Source organism: Coregonus lavaretus (genome assembly GCF_964263955.1).
Source record: "Coregonus lavaretus genome assembly, chromosome: 14".
Classification (NCBI taxonomy): Eukaryota; Metazoa; Chordata; class Actinopteri; order Salmoniformes; family Salmonidae; genus Coregonus; species Coregonus lavaretus.
The window spans coordinates 37453150-37471154 of record NC_140001.1 but is presented as its reverse complement, the minus strand read 5'-3'; the positions used below and the strand labels follow the sequence as shown (position 1 = coordinate 37471154).

General features: G+C 42.1%; 1 protein-coding gene across 1 annotated transcript; it reads right to left on the bottom strand.

The window, feature by feature from the left end:
* Nucleotides 1–2552: 2552 nt before the first annotated feature.
* On the bottom strand, nt 2553–16335 carry LOC311141132 (dual specificity testis-specific protein kinase 2; the record flags this gene model as incomplete). The annotated part of the gene is made up of 8 exons (XM_084176388.1): nt 2553–2669; nt 3476–3562; nt 3777–3860; nt 4019–4192; nt 8997–9146; nt 10646–10694; nt 14854–14975; nt 16150–16335. The coding sequence occupies 8 exons, from the start codon at nt 16333–16335 to the stop codon at nt 2553–2555; spliced, it is 969 nt and encodes a 322-aa protein (XP_084032514.1).
* Between the last annotated feature and the right edge of the window lie 1670 nt (nt 16336–18005).

Sequence of the window (18005 nt, the reverse complement as noted above, 5' to 3'; positions counted from 1 at the left end):
GGAAGTGAACAACCAGACCAGGAACTAGGATCATGTTCAGTAGGCAGGGAGGTACCACCTGAACAAGTACAGAATGCTAGCTAATTTCAGTTTCAAAACGTTTTGCATTTAATTTCCTTTGAACATTATTATTTTTTTTATTTTTTTTTGTCATTTAGCAGACGCTCTCATCCAGAGCGACTTACAGGATCAATTAGGGTTAAGTGCCTTGCTCAAGGGCACAGCAACAGATTTTTCACCTAGTCGGCTCAGGGATTAGAACCAGCAACCTTTCGGTTACTGGCACAACACTCTTAACCACTAAGCTACCTGCCAACCCAGATGTTTCAGATAAGTTATGTACACTACATGATAATCATAATCACTTAGTAAATTAACTATGCCAATGACCAAGCTTCAAAGAGCTTAGAGCCAGTCTGAAATCTGATTAGCATGGTCAAGAACACCTGAGGAGGTGGGGAGTTGCCCAGGTAACCAAACATGAAAGCAAAGCCACTTCTGACCCCCAACAAGGTTGTTATACAGTAGTTACAATCCTGGACCTAGACCGCCATTGATGATGTAAGATCCAATCTATGCCAAACACACCTCAATCTTACCCTGTACTGAAAAACCTTTATTGAAAGAAGCAATTCATTTGTAAAATACATGTACATGTTTCAAATATAACTTTTTTTCTTTTAATACCTGTTTTTCATTTTTTACAAATGTACTTAGCTTTTCAGAGTAATGGCACACAAAGTCAAAATAAAGTAAGACTTTCCTTCATAGAATATCACAAAGATTTGGCAGAGCAGGGGGAGGGGATAAAAAAAAAAAAAAACATTCTAAAAAGTTATATGGCAGGAGGAATGTCTAGATTGTTCAATTTGGAATATTATTTTATATATATTTTTGAAACAATAGCTCAATAAAAATATACTTTTTTACAACGTCAAAAAGCTAATAAAATATTTGCAATGTTCCTACAGCAGCTGACTGGTTTTGTCTCCACTCTAATCAGATTGAGATTAGCACACATTCACTGGTAAATACTGGTTACTTGGCAAGAGCATTGACTTCACTGGAAAGTTCTCACAGCAGTTGTTATAGGCTGAATTTCCTACGTGTCAGCACTTTTTACATTTAGGTTAAAAACTATGGGCAACTATGGGCAAGATTTAGAGCCACGTTATTCATTGACAAGAAATATCAGATTGGATATTGGATATCAAAAGTAATACCTGGTACTGTAGACGCCTGAATATAAATATGCACAAGTAGATTGCAAAAAGTGGAAAAATAAATAAATAAATAGGACCGATGATTAAACATGCTAAGGACAAGAAGTGTCACACTGTATATAAGAACAAAATATACAGATCTATTGAAATAAGATCTTCGGCCAGTTAGAGTGAGCTCGGGGACAATGAATTGATATTACTGTACTGTCGCTAATGTTAGACCTATCCACTGAATGTAAAGTGTCACTGTGTTTGCTCAACAGTAGCCAATTACCCTATAGAAAAGGTATCAATTTGATAGCACGAGTAGAGACATTTCAAGCTGAGGTGTGAGGTTACGAATCAAACTCTGTTACATTGTGTACCCACCCACTGGTATCAGCCTGCCGTCTGTATTGTGCTAGCTAGCTGAACTGATGGCAGAAGGTCAGAATCAGGGCTGTGGGGATGTCTTTGTTGAGCTCCTTGTAGGCTGTGAACAACAACAGCTCTATTCACAGCTCAGCTAACTGAACTGACAGAGGCAATTTCATGTCTGAAAAGAGGTGACATGGAGCTGTGAATGACGTCTCTCTAGTGTCTGATCATTTACGTAGAGTTGAATAAAAAATAAAAAATATAATTAGAAAGACAATAGAAAACAACGGGGGAAGGAAAGAAATCAACAGATTAATGTCTGTATCATCAACACAAAATACTGTCATCAACATAAACAACAACACAAACTAAAACAAAAAGCAGAAATATTAGATGAATTTACGGAAAGATTAAGAACGTTGAAATAAGGTAAGACATGCCTCTAAACATAATTATGCCCAACTGCTATCACCCTAGGTGAAATATTCAACTGTACACAAAATATGTCAACTGGTTAAGTAAAGCATTCCAGCTTCCAAAGAAACCCTCTCTTCAAGAAGACACATATACCGTAGTCTATTCCATCCATCAATCCACCAGTCTAATTTGAAAGTTGTAGATCCACCTACCTACACATCAGTAGGTGCAGTTTGGGTGCAGTGTAGGTAGGCACAGACATAGAGGTCAGCCCCTATAGAGAGATCATCCTGGGGAACTGTTGTGCCTCTGTCCCCTGGCCCTGTGCAGCTGTCTATTGTTGTGTCCTAAATGGCACCCTATTCCTTGTATAGTGTACTACTTTTGACCAGAACCCAGGGCCCTGGTCAAAAGTAGTACACTATACAAGGAATAGGGTGCCATTTGAGATTCAGCCCATATATAAGTACAGAACTTGGTCCAAAGTCCCAAGTCCTCCAGTCCTCCTCAGGATAGATGAGTGGGCAGGGCTTCGGCCAGGCCAGCCCAGGCTGCTCACCCAGTGGTCTGCTCTGAGTTAGGAGGCGGGTTAGGGGGCGGTTCCAGAGTCTCAGCGATCTCCCCCAGTTCATCCAGCAGCTCTATGAATGCCGGTCTCCTGAAGGACTCCATCTGAACACACAGAGGAAACATATGGATCAGCACCGGGCCTTGTCTGGGGTTTAAAACAACATCAGGGCCTGTATCCACAAACCGTCTCAGAGTAGGAGTGCTGATATAGGATCAGTCTTGTCTTTAAGATAAATGAGATATTTTGGACAGGGAGAACCTGATCCTAGATCAGCACTCCTACTGCTTTGTGAATATGGGTCCTGAAATACTACTTCTGATAGATGAAGTTTGTCTGGCACCAGACCAGAGACAAATAAATGTTGACTTTCCATTTAAGTTTACACATAGCTAGGGCTCTCTACTGGTCATCAGGCTGTAAGCAGCCATGTACCGTTTACTACAGTAAAGTTATGATATCTATTTCTGTATCTACTACAGTAAAGTATACTGTGTCTGTAAGCAGTCTTGAACTGTACTGTAAAGTATACTGTATCTGTAAGCAGCCATGAACTGTACTGTAAAGTATACTGTATCTTTAAGCAGTCTTGAACTGTACTGTAAAGTATACTGTATCTGTAAGCAGCCATGAACTGTACAGTAAAGTATACTGTATCTGTAAGCAGCCATGAACTGTACAGTAAAGTATACTGTATCTGTAAGCAGCCATGACCTGTACAGTAAAGTATACTGTATCTGTAAGCAGCCATGAACTGTACAGTAAAGTATACTATATCTGTAAGCAGCCATGAACTGTACAGTAAAGTATACTGTATCTGTAAGCAGCCATTAACTGTACAGTAAAGTATACTGTATCTGTAAGCAGCAATGAACTGTACTGTAAAGTATACTGTAATGTGTCTTCTCACCAGACAGCAGCTGGCTGCCAGCTCCAACACGCGCTGAGGACACCCGCTCGCCAGCTCCCTAAATGCACTCACATTCAGGCCGTAGTCCTGTCAAACACGCACATGCACAGCAGACATTACACATGGTGCATACGGCAGAGCTTCCACAGAGGGTACATGGCAGAAAACCTGGATCTATGTCTAGTACTGTATGTCTCATGCAGCTCCATACAGTATGGGTGTTTGTGTGAGTGTGTGTCAAAATTAACAAATGTTTTTCACTTATGGTCATAGATAAGGTGAATACAGAGTTGAGCTTTACCTGGGTTCTTGGTAGAATCTCTGGATCTGCAGGGATCCTTGCCAGTATTTCACAGAGTACAATCCCAAAGGAGAATACGTCCACCTGATGAAAACACAGAACCACATACCAATCATCCAACCAACAATGAGCTGTGTTCCAACTACGAGAAAACTTTAAGAAATAAGAAATCTTTCCATTAGCCTCCACAGAGTGTTCTTAACCACATCTTATCCAATGAAGGGTCTTGGTGACATGTGTACCTTGCGGTCGTAGGGTTCCCCGCGCAGCATCTCCGGGGCCATCCAGAAGGCAGATCCCACCAGGGAGAGCTTCCTCTCTGGGTCTTTAACTGGCAGCTCAACCACCTCTCTGGCCAGGCCAAAGTCTGTGACCAGGGCCTCCCTGCCCCGCGCCGTCACACGGATCAGACAGTTCTGTAGAGACAGACATAAGAAATCATGTTAGTATATATACAGTCACCTCCAAAATGATTGGCACCCTTGATAAAGATGAGCAAAAAGGACTGTATTAAACAAATAATACAAATACTGAGCTACAGGTAACTGCCAAAATAAAGGAAACACCAACATAAAGTGTCTTAATAGGGCGTTGGGCCACAACGAGCCACCAGAGCCGCCAGAAAAGCTAAACAGTGTTAGGCTCGCATCTCTGGGTCACCTAGTCCCTTAAACTACAATTAGACGCCACCTCCTTTCCAATAAGCACGTTGGAAGCAAAAAGCCTTTATTAAGAGCAACCAACAAATGTAAACGCCTGGAGTTTGATAAACGGCATTGGCACTTGGATTGGAACCAGGTGGTCATATGAGGCGAAAATATAGGTCTTTGTCCACACACAACAGCAGTGGCTTTGGTGTCAAAAGAAAGATGCATATGCAGAAATAAACCTCATGCCTACTGTAAAATATGGTGGTGGATATTTGTTGTTATGAGGCTATTTTGCGTCCACTGGTCGTGGGGCCCAAATTAAGGTCAATGGCATCATGAGCTCTACAAAGTACCAAGACATTTTAGCCAAAAAACCTGGTTGCTTCTGCCAGGAGGCTGAAACTTGGCCACAAGTGGATCTCCCAGCAAGACAATGACCCCCAAGCACACAACAAAATCCACAAAGAAATGGCACAAAATCATTTTGCAATGTCTATCTCAGTCTCTGGACTTGAACCCCATTGATAACCTGTGGTTTGAATTGAAGAGGGCAGTCCACAATATACCAATAACATCTATCAATATACTATATCGAATATGATTTTCCACAATACACAACAGTATGCCAAAACATTTCAACATGACATGGTGAGATCCAGTCAAATAAACAACATGTCATATTTAGGAGATTTCATTCAGTCCCTTTTTTCCCTACAGTAGTGCTGCCACCATTCGCATTTCTGTTATGACATCTGCTAGCCAGCAGAGGGTAGTGTAACACTGTTAAAGTACAATCACAGCAATAATAAAGCTCTATCATACTGTAACACAACATATTGAGTAAAGTGAAAGTGTCTGAATATACAGGCAACTCAACTGAACATTCTCTGCCTTGGAATCTCACACATGATCCTCAACCTGATGTGTTCAACATTACACCTGTATGTGGGTCTACTTGATGCACTCACTGCTTTAACTACCTGAGCAAATCAAATCAGGCGGTTTGAAAGCTGAGAAAACGTGATGACAGACATGTCATGGCACAACTCTTAATTCTCTCCATAGTGTAAGCAGATATAACTGTATGTGCCCCATAGGGCTCTGGTCAAAAGTAGAGCACTTTGTAGGAAATAGGGTGCCATTTGGGACGAAGCCGTTATGAAGGGGATACCCTACATACAGACAGCCAGACCAGACACTCCTAAATAGCCTGACTCAATGGAGTCTGCACTCATCACCTCCCCGCCATGCTAATTGATTCAGTCCTGACCTGGGCTCTGCTGATGGGCTACAGAGGAGATAATCCACCTGCTTTGGCATCTATGCTTACAGAGAACAAAGCCCAACTGTGTGTTTGGTTGGTGATTACCATAGTAGACTGTTTATTGTAAGTGTGGAGAGAGCACCAGGGAGATGACTGGGGCCTGGGCTCAGTAACAGTAGGTAAGCTACTCTAGAGGACCTAAGATAGTGGAGTGGTTACATAAGTCGAGCAGGTAAAGAGGCAGGCAGGTAGGAAGGCTGACAGGTAGAGAAACAGGCAGGCAGGCTTACAGGTAGACAGACAGAGGTAGAGAGAGAGTCAGGAAGAGAGGCAAGCAGGCAACAAGCATGCAGGCAGACAGGCAAGCAGACAGACTGGCAGAAAGACAGGTAGACGGGCAGGCAGAGAGACAGACAAGCAGTGAGACAGGCCGGCAGACAGACTGGCAGAAAGAGAGGTAGACAGGCAGGCAGAGAGACAGGCAAGCAGTGAGACAGGCCGGCAGGCAAAGAGACAGTCAGGCAGGGCAGGCAAGCAGACAGACAGAAATATAGGCAGGCAGACAGGGAGACAAGCAAGCAGGGCAGAAAGGCAGACAGGCCGAGAGACAGGCAGGCAGAGAGGTTAGGGTGTAGAGAGGCAGACAGACAGGCAGGCAGAGAGAAAGAGAAAGAGAGTCAGGCAGAGAGTCAAGCAGACAGGGGTGTGGAGCAGAGCAGGAACTGCTGATGAGGGAAAACAGGCGGAGGGAGGGAGTGAGGGAGGGCCCTGCTGGCTGACGTCTCCTAAGCATCTGGATCCCATTATGGAGGGAGCCACAGGCCCTCTCTCCCGCTCCAGCGTTTCCATTCAGTAGCCTGTGATTATTGGGCTATCTGGAGATCGCTCCAAGCACCAGAACTGACCGCTAAATTTAGCATGGGCCCTCACCTCAGAGCCAAAGAAAGTAACAGATCTAGAATGGAGAGTTTGATGGAAAATAAAAAAAGGCTGTGCCACTGGAACTCTGAGGAATTGGCCTAAACTGCAACTAAGGCTCTGTCCCAAATGGCACCCTATTCCATATACAGTGAATTACTTTTGATCAGAGCCCTATGATCTCAGTAGTGCACTATAGTGGATAGGGTGCAATTTGGGACTCACAGCAAGACCTTCACAGCAAGACCTTCAGAGCTAACTCTGGATTCCAGTTACTCTTGTAAAGCTCACTAAAATGATCTATGTTTGCAATTACATCCACCATGCCTTTCCTTACCCTGGTAATGACTGCTTCTACAGGAGAGATGTCAGAAGACCTGCACTATGCAGCCAAACCTCATGTCTCTAACTGAAACAGTAATGGATTTAACCCAAAATTACCTCTTCAGAAAATACACTGCACATGTCTTATTGGACGTAATAAATGACCTTGCATGTCTAGCTTGGATCCTATGTTATTTATAGGGACGAAGTCCCTTCTTTCACGATTGAAATAGACTGCACATGAGAAGATGCCTTGTCTTGTCTATATACTTCTGTCATACATCCTTCCAGTGCTCTTTTGAAAGACTCTGTAATTGTGAAGAAAGCAATTGTTTGTTGGTCATAAGATAGATGTTTGCATCCTAGTGCCAACTCTAATGATACCGGTGGGGGGTCTAGGGGGGAAAAACAACAGTATTATGTTGCAGAAACACCAATTAGTTTCCGGTAAAATGTCACCATTGAGACCAGAGCCAAATGGATTGTCTCTCTGGGTGACGTGCTAAATGTCAGTATGGAACACGTCAGTGTCACCATCAGTGTTCCCAGGGTTAGAGCAGCGAGGAAGAGAAAGAGGGGTCGCTGTAAAAACTTGGTCAGGGGAAGAGAGAGAGAGTGGAGGGACAGGGAGAGGATGGGTGGTGGGCTTCCACTATTGATTCACTGCTCACTGACCCTACTTTCCCAGACTAAGCGAGACTGTCTGGATGTGTGTGTGTTTGTATGTGTGTGTGTGTTTGTGCCTGCCTGCGTGTGTGAGTGTGTGTGTGTATGCGCAGAGTTGGGTAGGTTACTTTCTAAATGTAGTTTGTTACGGTTACTGATTATCTGTCCAAAATTGTAATCAGTAACGTAACTTTTGGATTATCCAAACTCAACAAAGTAATCAGATTACTTTCCCCTTAAGAGGCACTAGAAGAAGACAAAAGGGGTCCATGAAATGCATTTAATGTGTCATCATAGTGGTCTCTGACTTGTGGTCAATTTGATGCTGAATTGAATGTCATTGAGAAAACAGAAAGGTGTCATAATGTATTTTTTTTCTCTCGCAAACATCCTTTCTGAATTTAAAAGTAATCCATGAAGTAATCAGTTACTCCCCAACCCTGTGTGTGTGTGCGTTCCTGTGTGTGTACATGTCTGTGTGAGTGTACAATAACACCGCTCAGAGTGGGAGTACATTAACATGACAATGGACTGTGCCTTTTGCTCGGCTCCTCTGCATAACATGTCTGACCTGCACTTCTGTGGAACCTGGCAACCGGGAGAGAGAGTCAAATGATGTGTCTACGCTGCTGTCTTCTCCACATGGGAGAGAGTTATCCTCAGCTTCAGTCTGACTACTGAATGAGCCTCAATTCAACCTTATCCTGCATTGTCCACAACAGCAAAAAACTATTTATTTCACCTTTATTTACTCAGGAAGTCTCATTGAGATCAGGAGACCTCTTTTACAAGGGTGACCAGCCAATGGGATCACTACATTATGCCACAGCACTGATGTTGCAAACATTTGACGTAAGAGTAGGGGTTTTCCTGATGTCAAGGAGAGCAGTCAGTGGCTGTAGCCAGACCAAGATTAGTGCACTATATAAGGAATAGGATGCCAATTCAGACACAGCCAGTGTGTGATGTGACAACCCCTACTGTTTTTCCTGAGTGTGGACCTTCCTACTTTTCCTGTACATAAAGGGTTACAATAATCTACAATTAGATATGCTTGGGGTTTTCCTTTTTTTCAGTGACGTCCCTGGTCTACTGTACCTTGGAGTTGAGGTCCCTGGTCTACTGTACCTTGGAGTTGAGGTCCCTGGTCTACTGTACCTTGGAGTTGAGGTCCCTGGTCTACTGTACCTTGGAGTTGAGGACCCCGGTCTACTGTACTTTGGAGTTGAGGACCCCGGTCTACTGTATCTTGGAGTTGAGGTCCCTGGTCTACTGTACCTTGGAGTTGAGGTCCCTGGTCTACTGTACCTTGGAGTTGAGGTCCCTGGTCTACTGTACTTTGGAGTTGAGGACCCCGGTCTACTGTATCTTGGAGTTGAGGTCCCTGGTCTACTGTACCTTGGAGTTGAGGTCCCTGTGGTAGATGTTCTTGTAGTGCAGGTAGATCATTCCCCTGGTGATGTCACAGGCCAGGTCCACCTTCTCCCTCCAGCACAGAGACACATCCTTCCTGGCTAACAGCTCCTCCAGACAGCCTCCACTCACATACTGCAACAGATAGACACCCCATCAGCCCCTACTAACATACTGAGAACAGCCCAAAAGACCAATCAGCCTCACATACTAAAACAGACCTGGAAATGAGGGTTAAGTTCAAAAGTAAAGGAACACTGCCACTACCTTACTCTCCAACCAATGTGCATGAATTGAGAAGCAAACTGAAGTGAAGAGGAAATTCTTGGAAGTTGATAAAACTGCTTCTTTATTGAAAACAAAAAACATGTTTTGGCCGCTGCAGGCCATATTTTCCCAGATGGAGGGGCTCACTTACACAGACACACAACCCAACCTTATATTCACTACATAACCAAAAGTATGTGGACACCTGCTCGTCGAACATCTCATTCCAAAATCATTGGCATTAATATAGAGTTGGTCTTCCCTTTGCTCCACTCTTCTGGGAAGGCTTTCCACTAGATGTTGGAAATTTGCTGCGGGGACTTGCTTCCATTCAGCCACAAGAGCATTAGTGAGGTCGGGCACTGATGTTGGCCGATTAGGCCTGGCTCGCAGTTAGCGTTCCAATTCATCCCAAAGGTGTTCGATGGGGTTGAGGTCAGGGCTCTGTGCAGGCCAGTCAAGTTCTTCCATACTGATCTCAACAAACCATTTCTGTATGGACCTAACTTTGTGCACAGGGGCATTGTCATGCTGAAACAGGAATGGGCCTTCCCCAAACTGTTGCCACAAAGTTGGAAGCACAGAATCGTCTAGAATGTCATTGTATGCTGTAGAGTTCTCCTGGCATCCGCCAAACCCAAATTAGTCCGTCGGACTACCAGATGGTGAAGCGTGATTCATAACTCCAGAGAACGCGTTTCCACTGCTCCAGAGTCCTTTGGCGGCAAGCTTTACACTACTCCAGCCGACGCTTGGCATTGATCATGGTGATCTTAGGCTTGTGTGCGGCTGCTCGGACATGGAAACCCATTTCATGAAGCTCCAGACGAACAGTTATTGTGCTGATGTTGCTTCCAGAAGCAGTTTGGAACTCGGTAGTGAGTGTTGCAACCGAGGACAGACAATTTTTACGCGCTACGCGCCTCAGCATTCGGCAGTCCCGTTCTGTGAGCTACCACTTCGCAGCTGAGCCATTGTTGCTCCTAGACGTTTCCACTTCACAATAACAGCACTTACAGTTGACCAGGGCAGCTCTAGCAGGGCAGAGATTTGGCGAACTGACTTGTTGGAAAGGTGGCATCCTATGACAGTGCTACGTTGAAAGTCACTGAGCTCTTTAGAAAGGCCATTCTACTGCCAATGTTTGTCTATGGAGGTTGCATGGCTGTGTGCTCGGTTTTATACACCTGTCAGCAACAGGTGTGGCTGAAATAGCCAAATCCACTAATTTCAAGTGGTGTACACATACTTTTGTATATAATAGTGTACATACGTACATGTCTCAGAAATAGACATTAGTGTGTCTCCTCACTTATCTCACTAGTGTGAACACGTCATCAATCCAAGGTGGAGAAAGTAACAATCACCTCTAAAATAGGGTAGAGTTTATCTTCCTTCACACAGATCCCCAGATACCTAGAATGAATGACAACAGAATTATAATGTGGAAACATAATGACAGTTAGAATATACAATTTATGTGCTTGAGCGGTTGGTACATATGCGATCGGATCCCGGCCCCTTCGGTCTTCACACTATCTGTCTCCCAGCTCATTACTGTATAAAATTTATACAGTAAGGGTACATAAGATGATCAGGGGTTAATTAATTTTCGAGGACCAGCTGAGACAGATATTCATCAACAACCTACCCAGCAAACCTGGTTCTGTGAGTGTTCCCAGAACATTTCATTAAGTTGTGGGAAAGGTGTAAGAACATTCCCCCTAAAAGTTCTAATAATATAAGTTCAAAAAATATGTCCAGTTGTGTTGATGATTATACAATGTTGGTATTAGGGTGGACAAAACATTTCTCTGATGTTGCAAGAATGTTAACAGATTTTTTTTTTCTTTTGAAGTTCCTAAAACATTTAAAGCTGCAATATGTAACTTTTTAAGCGACCTGACCAAATTCATATAGAAATGTGAGTTATCGATCTGTCATTCTCATTAAAAGCAAGTCTAAGAAGCGATAGATATGTTCTATGTGCACTATTTCTATGCTTCCCGTTTTTAAGTTAATTAATTAATTTGCCAACATTTCTTAAAATGGATATATAGTATTTTGGATATAGGTTCCCAAAACACAAAATATGTCCAGTTGTGATGACATTCTTGCAATGTTTGTATCAGGGTGCACAACACATTCCCTCAATGTTCTTATTCCTAGAATGATCAAATGAAGTTTTCAAACGTCCATGGAGTTTTTTTAATGTGTTAGTGCTATCTTACTTTTGAGGAATTTGTTTGTAGAACAATTCTTGTAAAAACATATACGGTTTTTGAAGTTTATTACACATTGATTGTACAAACATAGTTTTACCGTATTTTGTAGATAGTCGCAAGCTCGGATCGAACTTTTGAGTGTTATCCCTGGAATTAATCCACTGCACCACTGGGATGGGATTTACACAAATATATAGCTGTTCACACCTTTATTCTGATTTCCAGCTTGTGGTCTTTGTCTTTGCAAAAGAGAGGATGACTAAAGCTAGAAAATGAATCATCCTCTGTTATTTCTTACTCTGACAATCTTCTTTATATAGCCTAAAATTGGGATGTTTTGACTTTTATTTTCCCTACGCACTTGATTTCAGAAATTATGTTAAATTATTGCCTGACAGATAGTGGTGAGGTGTACATATATGTGCATAGGTACTAAGACATTTAGCCATAGTTTGATGAATAATTTAAGCATTTCAGTGCAAAGGGAAATCCACTTGAAACATAAGGATCCTGGTGGCACAGCAGACATGGGCTGCGTTTAGAAAGGCAGCCCAAATCTGATATTTTTTCCACTAATTGGTCTTTTGACCAATCACATCAGATCTTTTCACATCAGATCTTTTTCAGAGCTGATATGATTGATTGAAAGACCAGTTAGTGAAAAGAAAATCAGAATTGGGCTGCCTGTCTAAACGCAGCCTACTATGTTTGAACAATATCCTTATCAAATATCATGACGTAAGAAGATTGAAATGCCATTTGTTTAAACATTTCGCAACTTCATATAATAATGTAACACTACACATCAATATTCGTAGAACATTGCAGCAATGTTTCAGAACTACTTCCATTATCATTGAAGTATGTTTTCAGAACATTATTGGAACATCATATGTCATAACATTACAGAATAATTTGACGGAATGTTTCTTTTTTGTTGTTATAGGTGTTTGTAGTAATATCTCTATCAACATTAGTTGAATATTCCAGGACTGTTTTCTCAGAACATCTTCTATTGCTCCAACATTGTATTGCTGAAGTACAGTATGTTCAGGGAAAGTCACTGGAACAATCATGACATAACAACACACTATAACTATATGACAGTCTTGCGGGGATGTTCGCTGCATGTTGTTTAGGATAACATATCCTTCAACATTAGCAGAACGTTCCTGTAATGTTTCCTCAGAACTACTTTCATTGCTCCCACATTTTGTTGCAGCAGAATGTTGAAGAATATTACAGGAACATTGTATTATTACATTCCCTGGCAACCTAATAAGAACCTTAGGGGAATGTTCTGTGGTAGTTATTACAGATGTTGTTAACAACATGTTAGTGAATGTTAAGAGAACATTCCAAGGAAATTTCAATTCAAAAGTTTACTTTGAAATAATATTTGGTGATAAATAACATTCTTTGAACGTTTGTGGGACGTTTTCATTCTAATGTTGCTCGAACCCTAACTTCACAGCAATGTTAGCTAATGGCCTGGGAATGTTCCCAGTTTGCTGGGTAGTCTCTTGTGGACAGACAAAATGTCGAGAAACGCGCCTGGGCTGCCGAGATTAACATCCTAAAAACTCCATCCTTCACTGAAATGTTATTACCAATGACATGAACAACTCAGTCTCCATTTTATTATAGTGCTCTGACGTCGGAGCCTGAGAACATTGCCTTCCTCAAACACAGTGAGTGCGTCCCAAATGGCACCCTATGGGCTCTGGTAAAATAAAGTGCACTATGTAGGTAATAGGGTGCCATTTGGGATTCACCCACTGTGTCTGAGGAAGGCTATGTTTTCACATCATTGTTTGAGTAGTGCCCACTCACAGAGGGATGGATGCCCTGTCTGTGCCAGGTACATATTGCATTATCACTGACTCTCTATGTTCTGACATCAGCAGATACACTGCGCTGTTTGATTCCCTCTGATACTGTGACCTTGCGAAAAGGCTAATAAGATTGCTTGGACAAACACTATTCCTTCACACCTTATGTAACCACTTCTCATAGCGGTAGAGTGGGCCTACGTGACAAGGTGTTATTGTATGCCTCCTGCTGTGCCCATGACTGCGCCTCACAGACTCAGCAGCATACCCGTACCTCCGCTACATTCCAGTCCAAAATATATATATATATACAATATATACTCTCAGATAAAAAGGGTATGGTTAGGGTACAGTATTGTTCCCTGGGGTTCAAAAACATCAAAATACACCTAATGTACCTTCAGAGGTACCTGTTCGGTACATTTAGGGTAAATGTGCGAAGAATCTAGTATAATGGTACATTTTTGTACCCAATATTTTGAATATAAAGGTACAATCATCACACACTCTCAAAAACTATTGCAATCATTATCATATTTCCCAGCATGCTCTATTGTAGTTAGATTTTTAGAATTGTTTGTTTCAATATGTGTGTTTTTTGCATGCACATTGATTGATTGATCTTATGCTACACAAAGATAAATGACATATATTTTTCGAAACTAATCCAATCTGTTAGTAGTTGGACTTATTGCACCCGTTACTGAGATGGTTGTTCCCGTTTAGATGGTTTAGGTAGTCTCATTTATACATTTTCCCTACCTTGGCAGTCATTCTAAATGCATCATCTGGGTGATTAAAAGTTCCAATTTTGGGATATCCTAACTCTGCCTGTATTTCAATAGGAATTACATATCACTTTACAAGACAGCATAATGTTCCTTGCCTGATGTGGCCTGCAAACCAACAGTTTCAGACCACAGATGGGGTAAACTCTAAAATGCACTTGAAAGGCACCCTGGGAAATATGCAAATAAGGCTTTACACCCTACAGTGTTAAAACAATACCCTTTTTTTTTTGTTGGTACATACACCCTGCAGTGTAAAACAACACCCAATGTTTGCCATTTAAAAGGAACAAACGGCTTTGTCACTGTGGTGTACCCTAAACAGGCAGATTTGTACCCTTTCCAAAGGTACGCTTTCGTGCCTGTACTACCTTGTCCCCTAAGGTACACTATTGGCACTTTTAAGGTACATTTCTGAGCGTGTACAACATAATATACAGTATATAAGTATGTAAATACAGTATACAGTATAATATCCTATATTATGGACTGGAATGCAGGAAAGGTATGCCATGATTCTGTGGTGCACTTCATAATATCCACCTGAAACTATGCCTTCACAGCTTATGTAACCACTTCAGAGAGGTAATTTACCTTTGTGACTACTAGGCTATTATGTTCCTGTGCCATTGACTGCACCACATAGTAGACAAAGCAAACCTTCCCTACATTCCAATTGGTATCAATAAGGACATATACCAAAATGTATAAGTGAGTAACTGACTAATACCTGACTATGTTGGGATGGGAGAGTTTCTGCAGTAGGCTGATCTCACGCACGATGCTATCCTGGTCCACATCATTCTTATATATCTTCACCACCATCACCTTACGAGTCGTACTGTGAATCACCTGAGAGAAACAGACAAGGGTTTACAGATTAAAGGTCCAATGCAGCTGTTTTTTTCAATCTCAATTTCTAATAATTCTGGGCAACAATTAAGTACCTTACTTTGATTGTTTTCAATTAAAATAAACAAAAATAGCTTCTCAGCAAAGAGCAATTTCATAAGCAAGAATATTGCCAGAACTGTCTGGGAGTGGTCCGAGTGGGGAGGGAAAAACAGAACATTTGCTGTTATTGGCAGAGAGGTTTGGAACTCTCTTTGTTATTAGTCTATTATTAACTATTTTACAGCATGGTGATGTCACCATGGAAGGCCAGAACTCCAATCCACCAAAGCAGACTGAAACTTCAGGCGATTTTTTCAAATAGCTCTTACACTAAAAGGGCATTATCATAATTTTCACAATCTCACAGTACTATTCCAACCTTATAGTGTGGAAATATGTATAAAACACAGGTAAATCCAGTTTTTGACTGCACTGGGCCTTTAACCACTAAAATACCTGCTCAAGACTTAGTCATGAAACCTGTACAAAAAAAACTGTTAGGTGTCTGTCTGAAAGGAGCTGTTTTTGCAAGTAAATTCATTAACACCGCCATTAATTAACACTGCCCTAATTTTAATTCGGAACAGCCCCCATGGTTTTACAGTGACCTCCACTCAGTCCCTCTGACGTATTACCTTACCATCTCACTGGCACTGCTCAATTCTATTAATAGCTTAATATGATTAAATCATCACATAACATAAAACATATTGATGGCCAGTATTATCTCCAGCAGTGTTCTCTCTACTCAGAACATCCAGTGTTCAAATCTAGTAGACTAATAGATTAACTCTGTAATCATCCCATCTGTCTTTCTCCCCAGGCCCATTCCACTTCAAAATCTAAATGCATGCCATGTTACTCCTCCATTTGCTCTGCTTCTGTACAGAGTGCAGATTGGGGAAGTTATGTTAGCTGAAGCACAGTTGGGTACCATTTCTCAGGCATCCATGATGGAGTGTAAACTAATCGTGTAATGGCAACTACTGTATGTCCCAATTAGATCCAACACAAAGCATTCTTTGTCCTAATGCGTCCCAAATGGCACCCCTAGGGCTCTGGTCAAAAGTAGTGCACTATATAGGTAATATATGCTACGTTCAATACAGATGGCTAGGGAGGGAACAGGAACCTTGTAGACTTTGGAGAAGAAGCCGCTTCCAATGAGCTCGGCTGTGAAGTTCTCCCAGAACTCCAGCTTGCGGACGGCAGTGCGGAGCTTCTGCCAGCGGTCCACATGGTAGTATTTGTCAGAGGACTCGCCGTAGAGCGTGGGGCTGTTGGGCTCCGAGGACACGTCCACGTCACAGTCACACATCCTGGAGTGGGGAGTGATGTCTGCTAGGGTACACAAACACACACACACGAACATGAAGATGCACGCATGCATGCACACACACGCACGCACGCACACACACACACACACACACACACACACACACACACACACACACACACACACACACATACACACACACACACACACACACATACACACACACGCACACACACACGCACACACACACACACACACACACACACACACACACATACACACACATACACACACATACACACACACACACACACACACACATACATACACACACCCACACGTTAGTCACACCCCTCACCTCTGTGACAGATTACATTGAAAGAATGGCTGTCAAACAAAGAGTCTGCAAAACCCCCAAATAACCCTGTGCAGAAATAAAGTACAGTGGGTGAAAGACAGAGCAGACAAGAACACAATAATTAAATCGCACACTCGTTAGCTAGATAGGAGGGAAAGTGCCTACCCTTTATGCCTTCCCTTTATGGAGTGAAACAAAGAGGCATGAATAATGGTTCCTTAAAATAGAGTGTAGCAGGCCTGGTCAATGCAGGTGAGAGACTGTCCAGTGTAGCATACTCTAGTCAAGTGACTTGTTTTCCCTCCTGGCTAATCATAACAAGAAAGATGGAGAGGGGTTCTATTCATTTTAATGAGATGAAATGAGTGGGACATGTAGTCCACTCACAGGATGAGGGGGAGACATTTGAAAGTAAAATGTGTTCTTTTGATGATTTATTAATTTGTAACCAGCTTTTTCTCATAAGATTATGTTCCTCAATTGCTTTATTTATAAATATCAATATGTGATTCTTTCCTTAAGGAGTCCTTTAAGGTTTTGAGGCCTTCTTGTACCAAGCCCTTATCAGACATCAAACACAAATTATTGGAATCACTTGATACAGGAAACTGTAGCTGAGAAGAGAACCTCGAACAGGAAGCTTGTGCAGCAAACCAAACCACACTGTCATTGTTTGTTTTTATAGCAGTAGGACAGGCTCCTATGCTGTGTGGCACAGACATTATATGGTTTATAACATACAGAACTGTCCTTCCCTTACAACACACATACAGTCTATTGAATCAAACAACGTTTATTTTACAAGTATAACATTCACCCACTGGACAATCATAAGCCTCTAAGCACATCACTACATCTTACTTAAAATAGGTTATCTTAACTTGACTTCCGGTATTGGGGGAACATAGTTAAGGGCAGTGGGAGTTTGTTTTCCAGGACAACAACAAACTCGGTCCTGACAATGACAACAGTGAACAGCACGGACTGACACGCTGACACAATTGGCAGGGCTTTGACAATCAAGTGGGAATCAACCCCACCATGGTATTATTCAGCATGGGAGAAAAGCTAGCACACACACATGCTGCCATTGTCTTCACAGCCACAGGCGTGCACAAACAATCACAGCATATTCAGCTAAACTGCACCCCCACCACCACCACCCTAGCCCAACTGGCTGTCAGAGAAAACGCTTACAGTGCAGCCTTATCATGTCTCTCACTGACAACCCACAATACAGTGCCTTGCAAAAGTATTCATCCCCCTTGGCGTTTTTCCTATTTTGTTGCATTACAACCTGTAATTTAAATTGATTTTTATTTGGATTTCATGTAATGGACATACACAAAATAGT